General features: G+C 34.6%; 1 protein-coding gene across 5 annotated transcripts in view; it reads left to right on the forward strand.

The window, feature by feature from the left end:
- Positions 1–19,379, forward strand: part of LOC105221510 (box A-binding factor) — a 33,730-nt gene that overhangs the window by 11,374 nt on the left and 2,977 nt on the right. For 2 of the 5 annotated variants that reach the window (XM_029037721.2, XM_054235931.1), the window contains exons 2-5: positions 6,368–9,322; positions 16,374–16,803; positions 17,094–17,313; positions 18,316–18,488. In XM_029037721.2, coding sequence (XP_028893554.2) covers positions 6,555–9,322; positions 16,374–16,803; positions 17,094–17,313; positions 18,316–18,488 — 3,591 coding nt within the window. In that variant the 5' untranslated portion in view covers positions 6,368–6,554. Of the gene's footprint in view, positions 1–6,130; positions 9,323–16,373; positions 16,804–17,093; positions 17,314–18,315; positions 18,489–19,196; positions 19,313–19,379 lie in introns of those variants that run through there. The other 3 variants (XM_029037723.2, XM_011198540.3, XM_029037722.2) reach the window with 3 other exon arrangements.

The following is a 19,379-nucleotide window of genomic DNA, read 5'->3' on the forward strand; positions in this document are numbered from 1 at the left end:
AAGCTGCACTGAGATTTTTTTACAAAATGGAAAATGGGCGTGGCGTCGCCCACTTATGGGTCAAAAACCATATCTCAAGAACTACTCGACAGATTTCAATGAAATTCGGTATATAACACTTTCTTGACACCCTGATAACACGGGTGGAATATGGGCGAAATCGGTTTACAGCTACGTCTACTTCCCATATAACTCAATTTTGAATTCTTTTGATTCGTTCACTTTATAATACATATATACATTAGGACCAAATGAAGATAGCGGAATAAAACATTACACAAATACTGTATTTGAGCTGGGACATCACTTGTGGAAAAATTTTCAAAATCGAACCATGACTTTTCAAGGCCCCTGATATCGAACATGAAGAACTCAGTGCTTAAGGTTAATTTATCACCGAAAATATAGGTAAATCCCTCAGATATTTTTATGTAATTCATTCCCTCTGAATTTTTTTCTTATAACAGTTTCTCTCTGTACCTGAAATGGTAAAAATCTGGTCATAACTTCCTTAAGAATTAACTCAGTCCCCATATACTATTTATGATGATTTTCGTTATTCTATTGAACTTTATACCGAATATATGGGTCGAATTATGTTATCTTTATAAAATTACATCAATAAATTGCGAGAGTATAAAATGTTCGGTTACACCCGAACTTAGCCCTTCCTTTCTTGTTCATCTTAGTTTGCTGAAATTTGTGTCCTAAGCTAGCAACATGTTGGAGTATAACGTAGTATAACAGTTTTGTTCACCTAAAGATTGTTTGTAACATAATAAACATGCTAGATATAGAGTTATTTATATCAAATTAATCAGGATGATGAGACAAATTAAAATCCGTTGTCTGTCTGTCCGTCCATCCGTGTAAGTGATAATTTAAGTAAAAATCCAGATATCTTGATGAAATTTGGTACACATGTTCCATGGCACTCATGGTATTGCAGATTGGCTTTAACTTTTGGATCAAAAACGATATCTAAGGAACTATTCGACTAATTTCAAACAAATTTATATATGTTATTACATTGACATCACTGTGAAGCAGATGAACTTGCCAGATTAGGCAAAAAGTAAAAGAAGAATCTTCTTTGCTGATGCGTTTGTAGGAAAACATGGAAACTATAGACGATGTCTCGGAAGTTGTACAGATAAAACTTTGTGATATGATTAATTTTAACAAGAGTGGTTTAGAGAGGCCGTGGTAGTGTGAGGGAATCCAGTCCAGATGTCCAAATCCAAATCCACTACACCTAACTACCTTAAAATTATGATATTTCAGATTGAAAATAGACGAAATCGGTTCACAAACACACCTATTTTGCATATAACACAATTTTGAATTCCATCAGATTCGTCCACGTTTCAATACATACACATACATATGCATAAATTAAGAACCCGTGCATATATTGGAATAAAGCTTTAACAAATACAGCGATCTCTCTCTCTCTTTTCTATTCTATAGATGTTCCGATATAATATTTTCCTAATAATAATGTGGGTGCAACAAACAAATTGCAAGAGTATAAAATATACTCTTGTTACACCCGAACTTAGCATTTCCTAACTTGTTCAATGATTATTTTATTAATTGTGGTCCAGAGCAAGTAATGTTGACTACAGAAATAATAGAAATAAATAATGTTGTTCATTAATTTACATATATTTTGAATAATTCAAGTAATTCGTGAATTTTTATTCAAATTTAAATAAAAAATTGTGTATGGTTATGTGAAACAAACCAATTAATTAACTTTGAAGCAAAACTACTGCAATTTGTTTAAAATTTGCTACAGCCATTATGCACTATTACACGCCTCCATATAAGTAATGCAAACGGTGGAAATCGACATTTTTAAAACACGCAATAAGTAGCACAAAATTAAGTATGAAAATTGAAAAACACAAATACATAAATACACAAAAAAATTGAAAACCCTTGTGCTCACGTTATACTTGCATTCCTTTGCATATGAACGCTCACTTTCGCTTCGTAAAATTCTTACGCTCATCAAAAACTCATAAAATATTATGAGGCATTGAATTACAGGGTTTCTAAGTCGCCAACAGTGGGCAGGCAGCGCGACCGCTACGTCAAGGATTTTCAAGCGTAGCGCGAGTTTAAACCAGAGAAAGGCTAGCGAAATCAAGGCGCTCGACGAAAAGTCACCAAAAATCCATAAAAAGTGTGAGAAAGAAATTTCTATAGTTAATAGGCGAAAATTGTGCGCTTGGATATGGTAGGCTTTACATATTGTATAAGTGGGTACCTTAATCTGCGCTTCTACTCATATATTAATGTATTGAAATCATGTGGGTGCACTTGCCAGTCAATTGCTGAGAGGTGTATGTGAGCGCACCACTTTCTTGGTGAAAAGTCGTAAAAAGTTTTAACTCTCTGTCTGACATGCCCATTGGTGGCGTCACTAGGCCATGAAAACAGCTCAAGTGGTCAAGTTACGTAAAACCATATTTTCATATAAACATGCAGAAAAGTCGTAAAATCGAAAGTTATAAATTATATATATTTACTACATATATACAAACGGCAGCTAGCATGTCAATATGTATCTGTAGTTGTTGGCATAAAACAAAATCCAGTATTAGATTGCACAGACGGAGTTTTTATAGCATTTTAATGCTCTATATGTCTATGCGAAAGTGTCTTTTTCGGAGACATGAAATGAATTCTCTGCCTGAACGTAAATATTGTAGCTTATTAGAGAGTAGCTTAAGCAAGAGGCGTGGTTCGAAATCAGTGCTTAGACTTTATACCGCATATACTATTTGCTTACCAGCTAATAAAGGCTCTGCTGAATTTTCGAAGGCAGACATTTTTCAAAATAATGACAAAAATATAAACCACAATTCTTAAACTCAATCGCACGTGTATGTACATTTAGCTTTTGAATGACTTGACCTTTGTCAGTACTCTACAAATTTAGTTCAAAATTTTATTGATAAGCTGCTCTAGCTTTCGCTTTGCCAAGCTCAATTAGTGTACGCAATAACGCTAGCGCTGATCTTTTTAAAGCGGCAAATACGGATTGTCAGATCATATGATGCTTCAATTGGTTCTTACTTATACAAACCCGTAATTTATTTCATTTTAAAACATTGTTTGTTTATATTTAATTCTTTAACATGTCCGCAAGCTGACGCCATTGACACTCATTTAATTTATGTGAAATGTGTTAATATATAATATGAATTTCTATATACATATTATGTATATGTTAATTGAAAGATTCGAAATTATATTTTTGAGCCTAAAAATACAGTTATGAAAACAGACGTCATAAGGCTTCATGTATTATTTTTGACATTTCATTTAATTTAATCTAACTTTAGTTACTGAATAATCCTCATGTATTTTGAATTTGTAATTCACAAAAATATAAACTGATAGCCAGAAAAATATCTGTATTGATCCATTTTAATAAAATAATGATTGTCTGCAGTACAGTTCATAAATAGCTGAGATTTTAAAAATGGGTGTTGATACTATGATCTACAGAAGAATTACAAAAAAGACTAAATCAACGGGAATCCAATGAGACAATGGGTGTGACACCGCCTACTTTTGGGACAAAATCTATATATCAGGAATTAATCAACCAATAACATTCAGATTTGGTGATATTCAGATATTACAGTTCGATAATGGGTGAAAATGTTTTACAACCAAGCCTACTGCTCACAATTTTCAATTCCATCTAAGAAATTATCGGGAAAAATTGTTGTACAAATACTGCTATGAGGTATGGTTTGACTGGATGGACTACAACCTATCTAGACCACATAAACAAACGCCTTTCTATATTTTTTTACCGAAAATATCTAAAATCTCTAAATCAAAAATCTAACTCTCACAGACACTTTACAGAAATTCAGAGGTAATATTTTGCTTTCAATATTGCGCCGCTGTGCCAAAAATGGGTAAGTCGACTGTCATATTCCTAGTATAAGGAATACTTTAAACTTCCAGTGCGCTTTATATCTATTAATCGGTTTATATGTGGGTTATACTAGCAAAATTAAACGATTGTATAATCTTGGATATAATGCAGATTGAGATCGAAATTGGGCGAAATCGGTCTTGAATGAAAAGCTCTCAATTGATATAGTTATAGAATCTTTCTGTATAAATCTTTTATCTTTTTGTATTAAATTAATGAACATCCGAACACTCTCTAGCGAAAATGCTTAAATGAGCAGACTAAAAATCGATTCCAACTTCCCAATAATAATAACCTAAGTGTGCTTATAAGATCAACACCAAACCGTGTTTGCCGATTTTTTCTTCGTACTACATATGCATGTAAAAACCGCAAAACCTAGCAATTTTACTTGAAAATTATTGCAATAACATTGTGTATTTGCATACTAATTAATTTTGTTTCCATATGACTTAGAAAAACAAAAACCATACTAAATTTACGTAATATGCATTTACTGCATTGTTATTTATTTTTTCAACATTTAACGAAGTAAACAAACGAGTACGTCGTGGTAAACAACAAATATTTTCGTACGTACCGATGATGATCCCGTCAACACGTGCCTTGCAGGATGTTTCATGAAAATATGTACATATGTATGTGTGTACAGCGCTGTTTGCTTAGCCGCGTAAAGTACAAAGAAAGGTAGAAATACACTCGTATGTAATATGCAGTATTCTTATTATACGTACACAGTTACCTATGCATTTGCGGCTTTTGAAGTGTTGCCAAAATATTTTTCGTTTCGATCCTTTTATATTTGCTTAATGTTTGTTTGTCGTTCTCGACATATTGTAAGGAACAAACAACAAATGGCAGACATACGGGTTAAGGTATTTACATTCACCTACATATGTATATGTATGTATGTACGAATAGCGAAGGAAAATAAGGAAGAATGCTACACTATTTCACGATTCATAATAATGTCATGTGTCTTCAGATTACTTTAGACTCATGAAGAATATTAATTAATAAAATAAAAATATATGAAAAATATAAGAAATATTATGATGTCAAATGCTATCATCCGCGTTAGATTACGATATTTCCCTAGAGAGCTATAAGCAAAATGTTATGAATTTATAGAATTTATAAGCAAAATGCTTTATGATCTCGCAACCCCTTGCTATGATATCAATCAAGCATATGAGGTGGATCTAATACGCTCCTTGCTTAAATTTCTGTATCAAAAAGCAATTTCTTGGACTATTGCTTCCGTATCTTATAGATTAGGCGAATGTAACTGTAATTCTTACGCTGACAGTAAACATTTTTTTTTGTATTTATGATGGTATTGATGGTCGTATGTATATTAAACATAATTTTAACATAAATCGATATCGATGTAATCAAATATTGGGCAAACAATTAAAAAGAATATAAATTAATGAAATAACGACTGTGATTCAGGAACAAAAATATAATATATATTCTAAACTTTTTTAAATATTTTTTTATTTATATTATTCATTGAATCTTTATATGCCTATACACACATACATAATATTCACAGTTGTACTATTTTTTTAGACTTTCTTGATTTAATTTAAGTCAATCGTTTTAAATAGCGACAATTAAGGGGGCGTAGCGTAAAATTCGTGCCAGCCATTGTCATTTGTAGAAGCGAGATAGCGCTTTCAATGCGAATAACGGAAACAGTAGCCATCAATAAATCTGAGTGGTGGTGAGTTTCACACAAACAATATTGCGGTTGTAGAAATGGCTGAGGTGGATTAACAAGTGCCGCCTTAACAACAACAAGCAATATTTCAATTCCGTATAATCAACAAGGGTACTCAGGCGTTGAGCGTAGATACTAAGAGAGAGTGAGAGAGAGCATGGTTAATAAAATAAAAGTTTGTGTGAGTATATGACCAAGCTTCGCTCTAGCGGTTTGCTGAATTTGAGTGCATAGAACGAATGTTTGTGATTGTGTGAATGTTTGCATTTTGTAGATCTGTGGTTTGCTAAAGCTGACTCCTCAGCGTGTAGGAGATATATATTTGTATTATATTTGTATAGCTCGTTTGTCTGTATGCGCTCTCCTTATTGTACGTTGGTGTGGTGTATTGTGCTGGAAGCTGCATGTGCTCTATAAATTTTATGTTCTTGTTTTTGAGATTTTCAACGCTCTTTCGCTTTGCGCTGCTTTCGGTTTTATATTCGTATTTTATTTATTTCTTTTGGTAAAACACATTGATTTGAGATTTTTCATTTGAATGTGCGACAGATTTTCATTAGCAACAGTTTAAATAAAAAACTCGTACATAACGCTAGACGAGACGCGTGAATTGACGGAAAGTGCGCAGCAAAGTGTTCTAATAGAAAATCAAATCAAACTTTTTTTCATTACATTAGATGCATACATATGTACATATAAATATACAAATATACATAATTGTTTCAATGTTGGTGAATTACAATTAAAGGACGCCTTTAAGAATTAATCGTACACAAGTGCTCATAATTTTTTTTTATAAAATCGGTTAAATTGCGATCGGCTTTAATAAAGACGTGTTCAAATGAAAACTTACAGTGGAAAATAATGAAATTCCCTTCACGTAATAATAGCAAAAGCTCTCCAATAATAGCTACAGCGCATAACGCTGGCGGTAGTAGTGGCATGCGCGCATCAAAATACGCTAATGTGCATAAGGATACAAGTAAGGACACTGGAAAGGATCGACGCATGCCCAGTCTGTTAGCCAATGCAGTGAAAATGAAAATTACAAAATGTAATGCCGCCAAATTGCCCAACTCCACGAATGCCAATAAAAGCTTAGCCACGGTGACCATGTCGAGTACAACTGCAAATACTTTTAATAACAATATGTGTGAACTAATGAATGAGAATAACAGAATGCCACATTTATCAAGCTTTCAAGTTTCTCAAGAAGCGAAAGGATTAGAAACATTGAATAAACTCTTTCCATCAACACAGAGCGCTAGTAGTGAGTGTGGTGATTTGAATACAAGAGAAATGAAGTTTCAACACATACAACAACAATTACAATATTTGGGGCAGCAGGATCGGCTATTGGTAGAAGATATGCAAGCTTATGTGGCAAAAACAACAGAAAAAGCAGCTGAACAGCGCGAACACTTCAATGCGATGCCGAACGACACAAGAGTGACAGGGAACGGAGGTATATTAAAGGAAGAGCAAAGCACTTCACCGCAGCCAATGCTGAACGAGCATGCAAGGATCGTAGGAAAACCTACAACAAAGGAATTGACTGCGCCCAAAGTTGACGCAGCAGAATATTCAATACAGTCGTCACAGCAACAACAACAAAGGGCAGAGACAGAAGAGAATTGTGCACAGGCGAGAAACACGAGCGTACATACAACAACACCGCTTACTTTTATAAACTCACACTCACACAATGGATCGGTAACACCACTGTCACCACCACCACAAGCGCACACAAAACCAACACATTTACAAGCTGAACAACAACAACAGAAATCTCCTGCGTCACTGTCATCGTCGTCTTCGACCGCTATGCCTTCGTCTTCGTCTTCTCATTTGGCTTCGTTGCTTGCACTGCCTGCTGCTTCGCTGCCGTCATCGTCTTCTGTAGCGGCAGCGATCGTGTCCGCGTCGCCAATAAGGTCCGCAACACCAAAACTCATATCAGTTGTCAACGAAACATCAAACCAAACGGTGTTACGTACGATCGGTGAAGCCCGAACAACATCAACACCAAAATCTGCCACAGTGAACGCTTTAGAGCAAACTATTGATACAAAAACAAAAACACCCACAACACTTGCAGCGACGGATGCTTATTTTGAAGTGAAATTAGAGAATAACCAAATCGACGAAACGGAGAATCCGCAACAGCAACAACAACAAAGTAGTGACGTTGTTGATAGAGATAGTGCCGTCAACACGGATCACCCACAAATACAACAACAACAGTTAGCGTCGCGAGATAAAAATGCCAAAAACGTTGATAAGTTTAGAAGTGCGATAACAACGTCTACGGCGTTAACAAAAACAAAAACAGTAATACCGACCGCTGCCGTGCCGCCGGTTGTAACCACAAATGTCGCACAAATATCAGTTATCAACAGTAATAACAATAATAATAGTAGTAAACTAAGTGTTAGTGTAAACAATACAAATTCAAGTGAAACAAAAAATTCGAAACAAAGTGATAAACAACAACAAGAGCAAATATCTGTAGAGCAACAACAAAACGATTTATTGCCATTAAACTATCGCGGTGTAAATAATTCTGTTATTATAGCTAACGTTAATAGTAATAGCAGTAACAACAACAACAACACGTCGCACTACATACAAGAGGAGCAACAGGCAACGGCATCAGCGACGACACTGCATGATCAGCAACTATTAGCAGGTGAGCAACAATTGGCCGTTGAGTCGCCATATTTGCGGTACGCTCAACAATTGTCGCAGGATAGCACAAGTGAAGTGCAACAACATCACCAGCAACAACAACAGCAATTGCTGCAACTCACATCTAATATACTCAACGGTGCTGATCCCAATTTAAATTTGGCCGTCGCCACTGAATTGCAGCAGCAACAGCATCACCAACATTTCTTCACCCCTTACAACAACTGTGCATACGATTTGTCGCGACATCATCAGCAACAGTTATTGCAACTTGATCAACAACAACAATTACACCAGCAACAGTTTTCCAAAGAGGTGCTCGATAAATCCGATTTAATTGCCTTACATCCCTCACATTTACTATTTACTCAACATCTGACAACGGCGTCGTCCCCCTACGTACACTCACCACCGCCGCATTTACACCCGCATCACGCACATCACCCACAATTCATAGACGACAATATGCGTAACAATTTCAGTCTATACACCTATGGTGGCAACCCCCACGAACATCTGCACCATCACTCAAGCACCGGCGCTGCACCCAGCAACATCGACGAGGTCATACAAGACACACTAAAGGATGAGTGCCTCGAGGAGCATCAAGCGGGTGTCACCTACTGCGCATTAACCACCGTGGCAGATCTCAAGGACCCATATCATGCACATTCGCACATGCTGAGTCCAGCGGAGCAACAAGTGCTGACACCCACTCAGCTGCATCAGCTGCATGTGAACACACAACAACACAACAATTCGGTGAGTTCGGGTGGTGGCTCACCCTCGCCCACTGCACTCTCGCACGGTGGTGCTGCAGGCGAAGTGTCCAACTTTACGCAACTTACCAACGCGACCACCTACCGGGACCTGTATGGCAGTTTTGCCACCGATCCCACTGTTATACCACTCTTTCCGTCCTCGCTGAGTCCAGTTCTAACGAGGTGAGTCAATAGATTTGTTTTTTTCGATATTTTAAGTGGAGTAGTGTGCATTTATCAATTCAATTTTTTAAAATAGATCTTTGACTATTATTGGCTTATTGCTTTTGTTGTATTTGAAAGAATATCATTGATCAAAAGCAACAATAAAGCCAGTAAAATGTGAATCCATCCTAGATATGAAAGCCAATTTCGGCTTGCCTTAGACATTCGTATATACTATTTTTTATATTATTTACTGTTACATGACTGTTGCTGACTTCGTTACTAATTATTCAGAAAAATTTAGTGCGATATAAAGAGGCTACAGTCAAGCAAATCGGTTTTCGGTGACTGACTCGCGCCATTGTTAAATTTAGTTAGAAACCTTTACATATACATACCCACATATGAAAATAAAGTGCAAAACAGATTTTCATACACTAATTTTAGTGAAAAAATGACAATTTCGAATTTCCTGAGAGCTCACTGAAATCACGCTTGTACGTAAGCTTGTGTATGAGCCTTACACGAGTGATTGATGAAATCATTAAATCTTTGCACTTTGAAATGTACAGGTGATGAAAGGAAACGAAAGCGAAAAAATAAACTTTAAAATAGTGCAAGTAATTGAATTGTATATAAATACAAACATATGCACATAAATGACATGTAAAGCTAGTGTGGCTGCTTTTTTCTTCTTTCTTCGATTTGCCCGCAAAACGCACGCACGTGCTTTTTTGCTTATTTCACCCAACGGCCAGTAATTTGATTGTTTTCGCTTGCAAGACAAGTGACAAGTCAGTGCCAGCGTAAATGTTTCACGACTCACATTCACCTGTGTGCTCGCAAATTACTCCTACATACATACATATGGACGCGTGATGATGATGACTAATGCTATTATGATCGCCGATTGATTTGTAATTTTTAAGTTTTATACAAAAAAACAACACAATAACATAAAATAATATAAAAGAAGCTCTTTTATACATGTAGATACATACACTTCTAAGTACATACATACATATATATTATGAATATAAATATTTAGTGCAGTACTTATGAATACGTAGACTTTTTGCAGTGTTGCCTTCCCTTACACCAACGGTGTACACAATTCAATGCTCCTGTTTTGTTGTCGCTTTGCCTTCATTCAACAGACAAGCCAGCTTACATATATAAATAACTATGTATATGTGGTTGTTTGCCGTCTTCATATAAACATTTTCATTATTACCGCGTGCGTATCGTGTTACCATTAAATAATATAATAATGTCATAACAACAATAAGCCAGTTAGCTGAAAAGTGAGGTGTAAAAATACAGTAGTATACAGCCGCATACATATACATATGTACAGCTATACAACTTCACTCATGTGTAGATAGATGTGTGGGTGCATGTGCATGGTATGGACAAGGTATGACGACTACGTAGGAAAATAAAAAAGCCGAGTGGCACAAAACATGCATCATTTTCTATGCAAACATGCCAACTCATGTGTTTTCTGTGCCACCGCATACACTTGCCACCTCCCAGCCTTGCAATAAACACCTGCTGCTGTCTTTGCTGGCTTCGCCTTTACGTGGCTTTGGCGGCTTAACGTTGCGAATGCGACTCATAGCAATGCTGTCTCCAGGCAGCGGCAAATTTTTTAGAATTTTCGTCTATTTTATCTCGGTTTTTATGAAAATTATATAGAAAAAATGTGATTTTTGTTAATTTCGCGGATACTATACATGGATATTGTTGTTGAGTAAAAATTGGTTCAAGACTGAATTTTCTGTACGGTTTTATGTTTTATCTATACTTTTTAATCTAGAGTTAAACTTTCCTAACTCGAATCACCATAATCCACAAACAAACTTCGAGTTAGAAAGACTTCGAGTTATTTGTATGAAATATAATTTGTATGAAATTTGACTTCTATTGCCAATTTATGGAGAACTTCGAGTAATAAAAGTTCGAATTATAGAAATTCAACTGTATATATATTAGTTGAGTGTGAATGGATAATTTTTTTAGAACACTTTGGGTAGTCATTAAAAACTACAAATGTTGAATGAAAATATTATTTGTTTTACCGTTAGCTGAAAGACAAAGAAGGAAAAAGTTATTATTTTTTCAAATTTCCCTCACTGTATTTTCATGAAATTCAGTATTTTTTTATAATTAGACAGACTATAAATATATTAATATTTAAAACAAAACAATTTACTCAAATTCTCAATCCAAACAATAAACACACGGCTAAGTAAGACTGGGTAGACGATGCAAACAATAATAATATAAGTTATCTAGTCTGATTCTGCATTTAAATACAAAACTGCAATTTTTTAAAACAACAATGAAATTTAGATCGTTTCAAATTAATTCAGCTCCAACAGTTTTATTGTGATCTCCCTTCTTAAAACTGTTTGCCACAGATGTGCAACAAAATTTGAAAAAAAAAACGAACTGCATTTTCTTAAGAAATTAACTGGTCTATTGGTTACTGCGGGCTAGCAGCCAATTAACAAATTATTCCTCGTATAGATATAAGATCAGATAGTAAGAGCGGGACATGGTGCACACGTGTTGCACGTGCCACGGCGCTGAAGTGTGACCAACTTCCGGCTGATGAAGCTGAAAAGTGGTAAATGAGTTTGTTAGGACATTAAAAATGTAGAATGGTAGTTTCCATACCTTTTTTTTTGTTCGAAAACACTTGAAGGAATAGAACACCTTGGATATATCTATTGTGTAGAACTAAGGATCGTTACTCTAGTAATAACTTATGCACTAGTAAAAGTAGTATATGTGCAGCTAGGCTCAAAACTGTAAGTAAGACTCTAAATGCTTGCGATTTTCGCGAGCGCAGCTGTAAACGCGGCGACATACATTCACACACATCTAGTATACTTACTATAGGCTTACATACAGGCATCTAATATGTCTAAATTACCTTCCTATTCGTATGCATATAACTACGTATACATATGTATATGAGTATGTGCGCTAAAGTACCTTTGTGTGTATTAATGTGGGTGAAACCGTGTTTTTTACGGTTTGGTGTAATGAGTGAGCCCGCAGCTTTATGACGAAAATTTGTCACTGCCAAACAGTAGTTCACACAATTTGTGCAAACTTGAGACATTTTCATTTTTATTTTACGTTCCAACGACTATGCGTATACACATGCTTGTGTTGCATGTGTGTGTCTACTTTGCATTTGTACTTTTAACTATTTTCCCTGCAATGCTCACTTAAATTCATACATACATATGTACTTATAGTTTTGTTCGCTGTGTTCTAAATATTTACGGTTTTGTTGGGGCTTTTACATTTACCCGGTACGAGTAATTTTAATTAGAAACGTGTTTTGCATAGTGAATAATCGTTTATAGTTTTCGTCGTCGAATTTCAGAGGCAAATACATACTGTGTGCGGTTTTGTTTTTCGAGGCAATTATTTTTTCGTTAAAGGGTGAGGTAATGAGCTGTTGATTTTAAATGTGTGCTCATACAGTCTAAAATAATTTCTTGAAAGTCATATTTTTAACAAGACAATGTTACAGATAATTTAATTTTAAATTTTAGTATTTAATCAAATATTCGCATTTATTTTCACAACTTTATAGTATGTATTTCTTTTCTGTGCTGCACTTGCGCGAATTCGCAAAACAATAATATACGTATTATAAATATGATAAAAATAAAACACTGAAACAACAACAACAATATATCTATATTACTACCTCTTCATAACTTCCTATATACTGCAGGGTAAAAAGCAGCGCGTACGGGTATAGTACATAAAGAACCAAACACATATATATTATATATAGACATGTATATATCTATACTGCAATACTATTTCTTGAGATACGTAAATTGTTTAAACTCGAGAAAAAACCTGCAATTTTCGTGCAGCAAAGTGCAGAAGGCACACACGCTCACACTGCGCCAAAGTTGAGATAATTGCCAGCGCACGTTCAAGTGTCCAACAATTGCAGCATTGCAGCAGCGGCGACACTAGCTACTGACCATAAGAATAGCGCCAGCCCCACCTGCTTATCAAGCGAAGACGCTGCACTGGCATGCACCCGATGTGACACTTTGTCGACCACTTAGATTTGGATATTCGATAGTATCTAACTGTGGTTTGGCATGGCGCAGAAATTCTGCATATTGGCGCGTTCGAGTAGCTCCACGCTCGAGTGTCAAAGACACTATTTTCGCCGTTCTTATGTCGTTTGCCACGCATTTCAGTTTTGACTGCCCAGTTGTATTTATTGTTGTTGTTTTGGCTATTGAATACTTTTGCACAGCTTTGTTTTGCTTGTGGTTAGTATGGTATAAGATTTTTGCTTTTCCGCATTTGCAGCTTCATTATGCAAAGACGCGTGCCGCGCATCAGACGTTCCGCTTTGACTTTTTCATTGTTGTTGTTTTGGTTATTCTTTTATTGTTTGTTAGTGCTCTACTAAGTCATTTTATGCTTGTCATTGTTAATACTTTAAAGTTGAAACTAAACGACGGTGTTTAGTTAACAGTAGTGTTAATTTTCCCATTGAAGTGAAACGTGTTTGCGCTAAATTTGTGGCGCGCCGCGAGCATTCGCCATAGTGTTTACTCAATTGAACAGCAACAGTTACATGAACATGAAGTGCTTATGAAGTTAATTTCATTTAAATATAATTTTATAGAAGAAAGCGAATAGTGGGGAAAAAGTTGAAAAACATATGAAATTAATAAAAAAAATTAATGAACCGAAAAGTAAAAAAACAAAATAATTTTTTTATATGTTTAAATAATTTTTTTAAATACTTTAAAATAATACAAAAATAATTTAAAAATATTTGATAATTTTTTTTTTAATTTCAATAATTACAAACATATACCGGACAGTATGAGCATTATAAAAACAAAATATTTAATAATTATAAACCACAAAATTATAAAAAAAAACGTCATCGGTTGTTATAAATAAGTCTTTTATTTAAATAAAAAAAAATTGGAGAAATTCAAAGTACATTAAAAATAACTTTTGACGATTAAAAATCTAGGAAGAAATATTTCCGAATAATAATTATAAATTATTTAACATATAGATGCATACATATATAATATATCTACATACGTATGGACTTGCATAACCTCAACGAGCCCGCAAGAAAAGCCACAAGAAACAACAACACCGCAAAGTATTTCAGTGACTTCCAGCAGACTCTCAAAGAAACTTTCTGTATTTGCACAGAGTGCCATTGGAACAGTTCATTTCATGAGTGAGCAGTAATGGACTTTTAAATATACATATGTACATATTTACTCCAATGCCAGAGTATTGATTTTCAACGTCGCAGTGTCTGTTGTTTTTTGAGTTGTTTGTCCATAGAAAAATATAGGATTTGACTACCAGTCTTTTCATTCAATTCGAGATGACGCTCATAAATGCTTGTATAAACAAAACAACAAATATCCATTGAGCTACTGATTTACATATATGTATAACGGTCGATCAATGATCGACGAACAGACGTAAGCAAAATTGTTTGAATGACTGTCGGTTATTATATTTTCAGGGTTCGACAGTGCGCTTAAACATTTCAGGCATATTGCAACTATGTTATGTATGTGCATATGTAATTTTTATAGCAAATGTTTTGGCCAGCAACAAATAAAGATTTGCAAATATTTGAATATTAAACACAATTCTATTAATTTTTTAACATTTATTTTAATTAATATATGATTTTGAAACAGATTATTTTCTCTCCTCCTCTTTGTATAACAAATGTGTCTCCACACACCGTTCTTAGTCGCGTGACGTTGTTTTGCAACTCTAGAGTTGTTGTTGGTGTTTACTTGACTTTGTATTTGTATGTGGGTGGTCTGATCCACAAGTTAGTGTCATATTCAGATGCTGGAGTTATGAAAACACAACTCATATAAACAATATCCCTGAGTTTTGGTTTTATGAGCACACTGACGAGTGCATTCGTACCATATGTATATGTATGTATAATAATTGAAATAGGTCAGGAGTTGGAAGGTTTTATGAAAATCTGCAAAGTTCCATTGAATTTTGAGGTATTCACAAGAATATTATATGCACCAAATATACATACATACATTAGGCATATTTTTAATGGAATATATGTACATTAGCACGTATACTGGACTTGATTTCTATGGAACAGATATTTTATATGATGAAATGTATGTTGAAAATAATTAATAATTCAAATAAATAATGATTAATAAAATAATATTGTGGTAAATATTTGCAAATACACAATAATAATAAAAAAATAAAAAATATATTTGACATGCGAGTAATGTATTTGTATAATTCAACTAATAATACAGCATTAGAAATACATCATTAAATATTAGAGTATAGAAAAAAAATATAAAAGTGCGCAGAAATGAACTGATATTATAAATGAATTAATTTATTACAAAACTTGAGTGCTGCAAAAATAATTAGCGAAAATGTTTTTCCCGAACTACAACAATATGTATTTCAAGAGCTATTGTTATAGGTAAATATTATTAAAAGACTTACGGATACATAAATATATGTATATATATTATATGCATATATATTTATATATATATATATATATAAAGACGCAACAAACACATGTACAAATAACATCCAACTTAATAATATAATCCTCTATTAAATAATTTTAAATTATTTAAGATCAGTTGAAATAGTTTAAGTATTAATATAATTCCAAAGATTGAACTACTATATACATATATACCATACATACGTAAGTCGTGATATAAAAAATATTGATTGCTTAAATTCTTTGCGGTGATAAATAGTTAATAGGACACTGTTGTATTCATTGTGCACACTTACATATATATAAGTTGCTATAATTTACTTAATCCATAAGCACATATACATATTTCGCCTTTTGATATCATTAACTAATCAAGTATTTTCTTTGTTTCTTCCACAACTTATTTGTTCGCTCGTTATGCATATGCATTTTGTACGCCCTATTGATGATCAATCGTCGTCTTTTACATGCCAAAATCCAAATTAATGCAACGACATATTGACTTGGATGCAGTTATCCCGGATCACTGTTGACATCGGCCACCAATGGCATGCCACAGTATGGTGCAGTCACCGCCGTTTCATCCGCCTCGCCTACCCATCAGCCAGCACATTCGGCCGCTTCCACGCCGGGCGCACACACAACCAACTCCGTCGTAGTAGCGGGCAACACGGGTTCGGGTTCAAACTCCATCACCAACGATGACTACGGCTCGCCGAAAAGCAACACTAGTAGTAATGGTGCTGCTGGTTGTGGCGCGACCAACAACAATACCATTGCTGGTGGCAGTGGACGTTTGCCTGCATTTCAACGCATCTCCAGTTATGGTGGTGGTGTTGGTGGTGCGGGCGGTGCAGCTGTCGGAGTCGGTGCTGCTGTGGCGAATGTCAGCGTCGGTGGTGGCGGCGCCGATCGTTACACATCGTTGACAAATTATCGCACAGTAAGTACGACCTATATACATATGAGTACATTCAAACATAAATTGAGGCGAGTTTACAAGTGTAAATACAGTGTGCTTACTTACATATGCACAAAAATATTCGTTTGTAAATGCATATGCGATGCACTAAACAAATGTATTTGTTTGTGTATTGTGACTAGTAAAGCTCTCATCTTTGCAACTATTCTTCACATACACCTACATACATATATGTTTGTATATAAATATGCACTAATATAACAAATTCTAAATTTCGTTTTGTTTTTTTTTCTGTTTTCTTTTTGTTGTAGAACGACACATGGCCAGGTCATTATGAGGCAATTGGTTACGCGCCCACTTCGGTCGTAACGAGCGCAGCCGGCCTAGTTGGCAATACGAATGTCATACGCAGCTGCAATGGACGCACGGGCCCCGGCGTTGGGGTGGTTGGCGTTGGTGTGGACGGCTCCACATCAGCCAATTTGGCGGCTGCTGCGGCACATTTGACTGCATCCGCCTCGTTGACAGCCAGTAAGTAGTGAAAAAAAACGGAAAAATAAAAAATTAGTAGTCGATAGCTCCGTTGAAAGTTAACGGGCTAACAATATATAAGTATGTAAGTGTAAAGTATTGCTTACTAACACATTCAATTATTAGAACTATTGTATTTGTACATTAGTATATTACTTTCGATAATTAATACTAAAGTTTAAAGGTAGTTGATGGTGTTTATTTCTAAATATGCAAATACTCACTAGAATTTATTTTAAGATAATTTGATTTTTTTTTATAATTTCAAAAACTCCTAAAAAGTATATATGTAGTATATACGTATATATATATATTATTATAACAATTTAGTTTGGCACTTATTAGCTCGCTGTAGTTTGGTTAGAACGCTGTATGCTTGTATTTTGATAGCTGCTCGCATACTATGTACCTTCAGACATTCATGTTAACATAAATATGTACATATTCATATGTACTTGCGATATTTACCCGAGTGTGTATGTTTTCATGTACTGCTTAATGTGTTATGTGATTGTGGCCATTTTGCACAGCATTCCATACGTATACACGCATGTATGTAAATACAATTAAATATATATTTGCGGAAGCTGCTTGAAATTCCAGCAGTAGTGTGATTTCCACCATAAATTTGGCAGAAATGAAGCAGATGCTTGCATATGCATATACATATATGTACATATAAATATATTTTGAATTTTTTTATTGTTTCTAAAATTTTAGTTAAAACTGACTTTATTATATTTATATTGCATTTATTTTATTTTATGCTAAGTACCTCTAACATATAAGTAATCGTATTGAAATTTTTTATCACTAAACTATTAAGTACACTGAAAAATATGATTTCGTTATTTTAGCTTATACCCAATGGTGATAGTCTTAATTATTATATATAACTACGCTCATACTTCATACTTCATGCAAACGCTACAAAATTGTTTTAAATGCATTAAATTAATTTATATATAATAAATTTTAAATTAACATATGAATTTATTAAAGCATTTTACGATGCCGATTTTATCACCGACGGGCGAGAATGTGTCAATTGTGGTGCGGTTTCAACTCCATTGTGGCGCCGTGATAATACCGGACATTATCTGTGCAATGCGTGCGGTCTTTATAATAAAACGAACGGCATGAATCGCCCCTTAATAAAACAGCCTAGACGATTGGTAAAATGAATAAAAAAAACACAGAAATTAAGGTGTAACAAGTGTACACAGTTATACTTTTTACACTTTACTCAGTCATTACACATATTAAACAAAGCAAACAATATTGTCACAAGTTAAAAAATATATATATCTCCACCACTTAAACAATACCTACACAGAGTGTTTGTTGTGCCACACAGAATTTATGAAAATATCCTTACATCTGTGTAACGGATGTGCTTTAAATATTATTTTATTTAAAAAGTAAAAATAAAAGAAAAAAATTCAAGTGAACCTTATAGAAATCCGCCTACGCCTTTGCCTTTAAAGCCATTCACCATCACCATCATTGCCGTTGTACATAGTACTTACAAACATACATCCTCGTTGTTGTTATGTAAACGTTCTCGCTTCCTTTGTTGATGAAATCCGTTTCGAAAAAAGCAAGCTAAATACAAATATTTTATGCCACGCATTCGTGCAATTTAGTATATAGAAAGTATTGTAAATGCGAAAAGCGAAATGTAAATATAGAAGTAATGCACGCTTTACATAGGAATGCATAAGCGATTTAGGTTTGACTTGTTTCGCTGCATTCGTACAATTTGATTGCGTTACTGTAGTTTGCGTATGAATAATAATAAAGAAAAAGAAAGAAAGAAAGAAAGAAAAAAATATGCAAAACTAATTTTTTGACTTCTCATAATAAATTCATAATTATTGCAGTGGCCGCAGAGTCAAGCGCGGATTTCTATAAGGGCTTTCCGTATAATGTGCCGAGTCGGACGGCAACAGCGTCTGCCGAGGAACATTCGAACAGTCGTTCAAGTTCGCGCCGGATGGTAGGTGACACAAACTAACATACTTACATACATACAAATTACATTATTACACAAAAAAGAAAATTCG

The sequence above is a fragment of the Zeugodacus cucurbitae genome, chromosome 2 (genome assembly GCF_028554725.1).
Source record: "Zeugodacus cucurbitae isolate PBARC_wt_2022May chromosome 2, idZeuCucr1.2, whole genome shotgun sequence".
NCBI lineage: Eukaryota > Metazoa > Arthropoda > Insecta > Diptera > Tephritidae > Zeugodacus > Zeugodacus cucurbitae.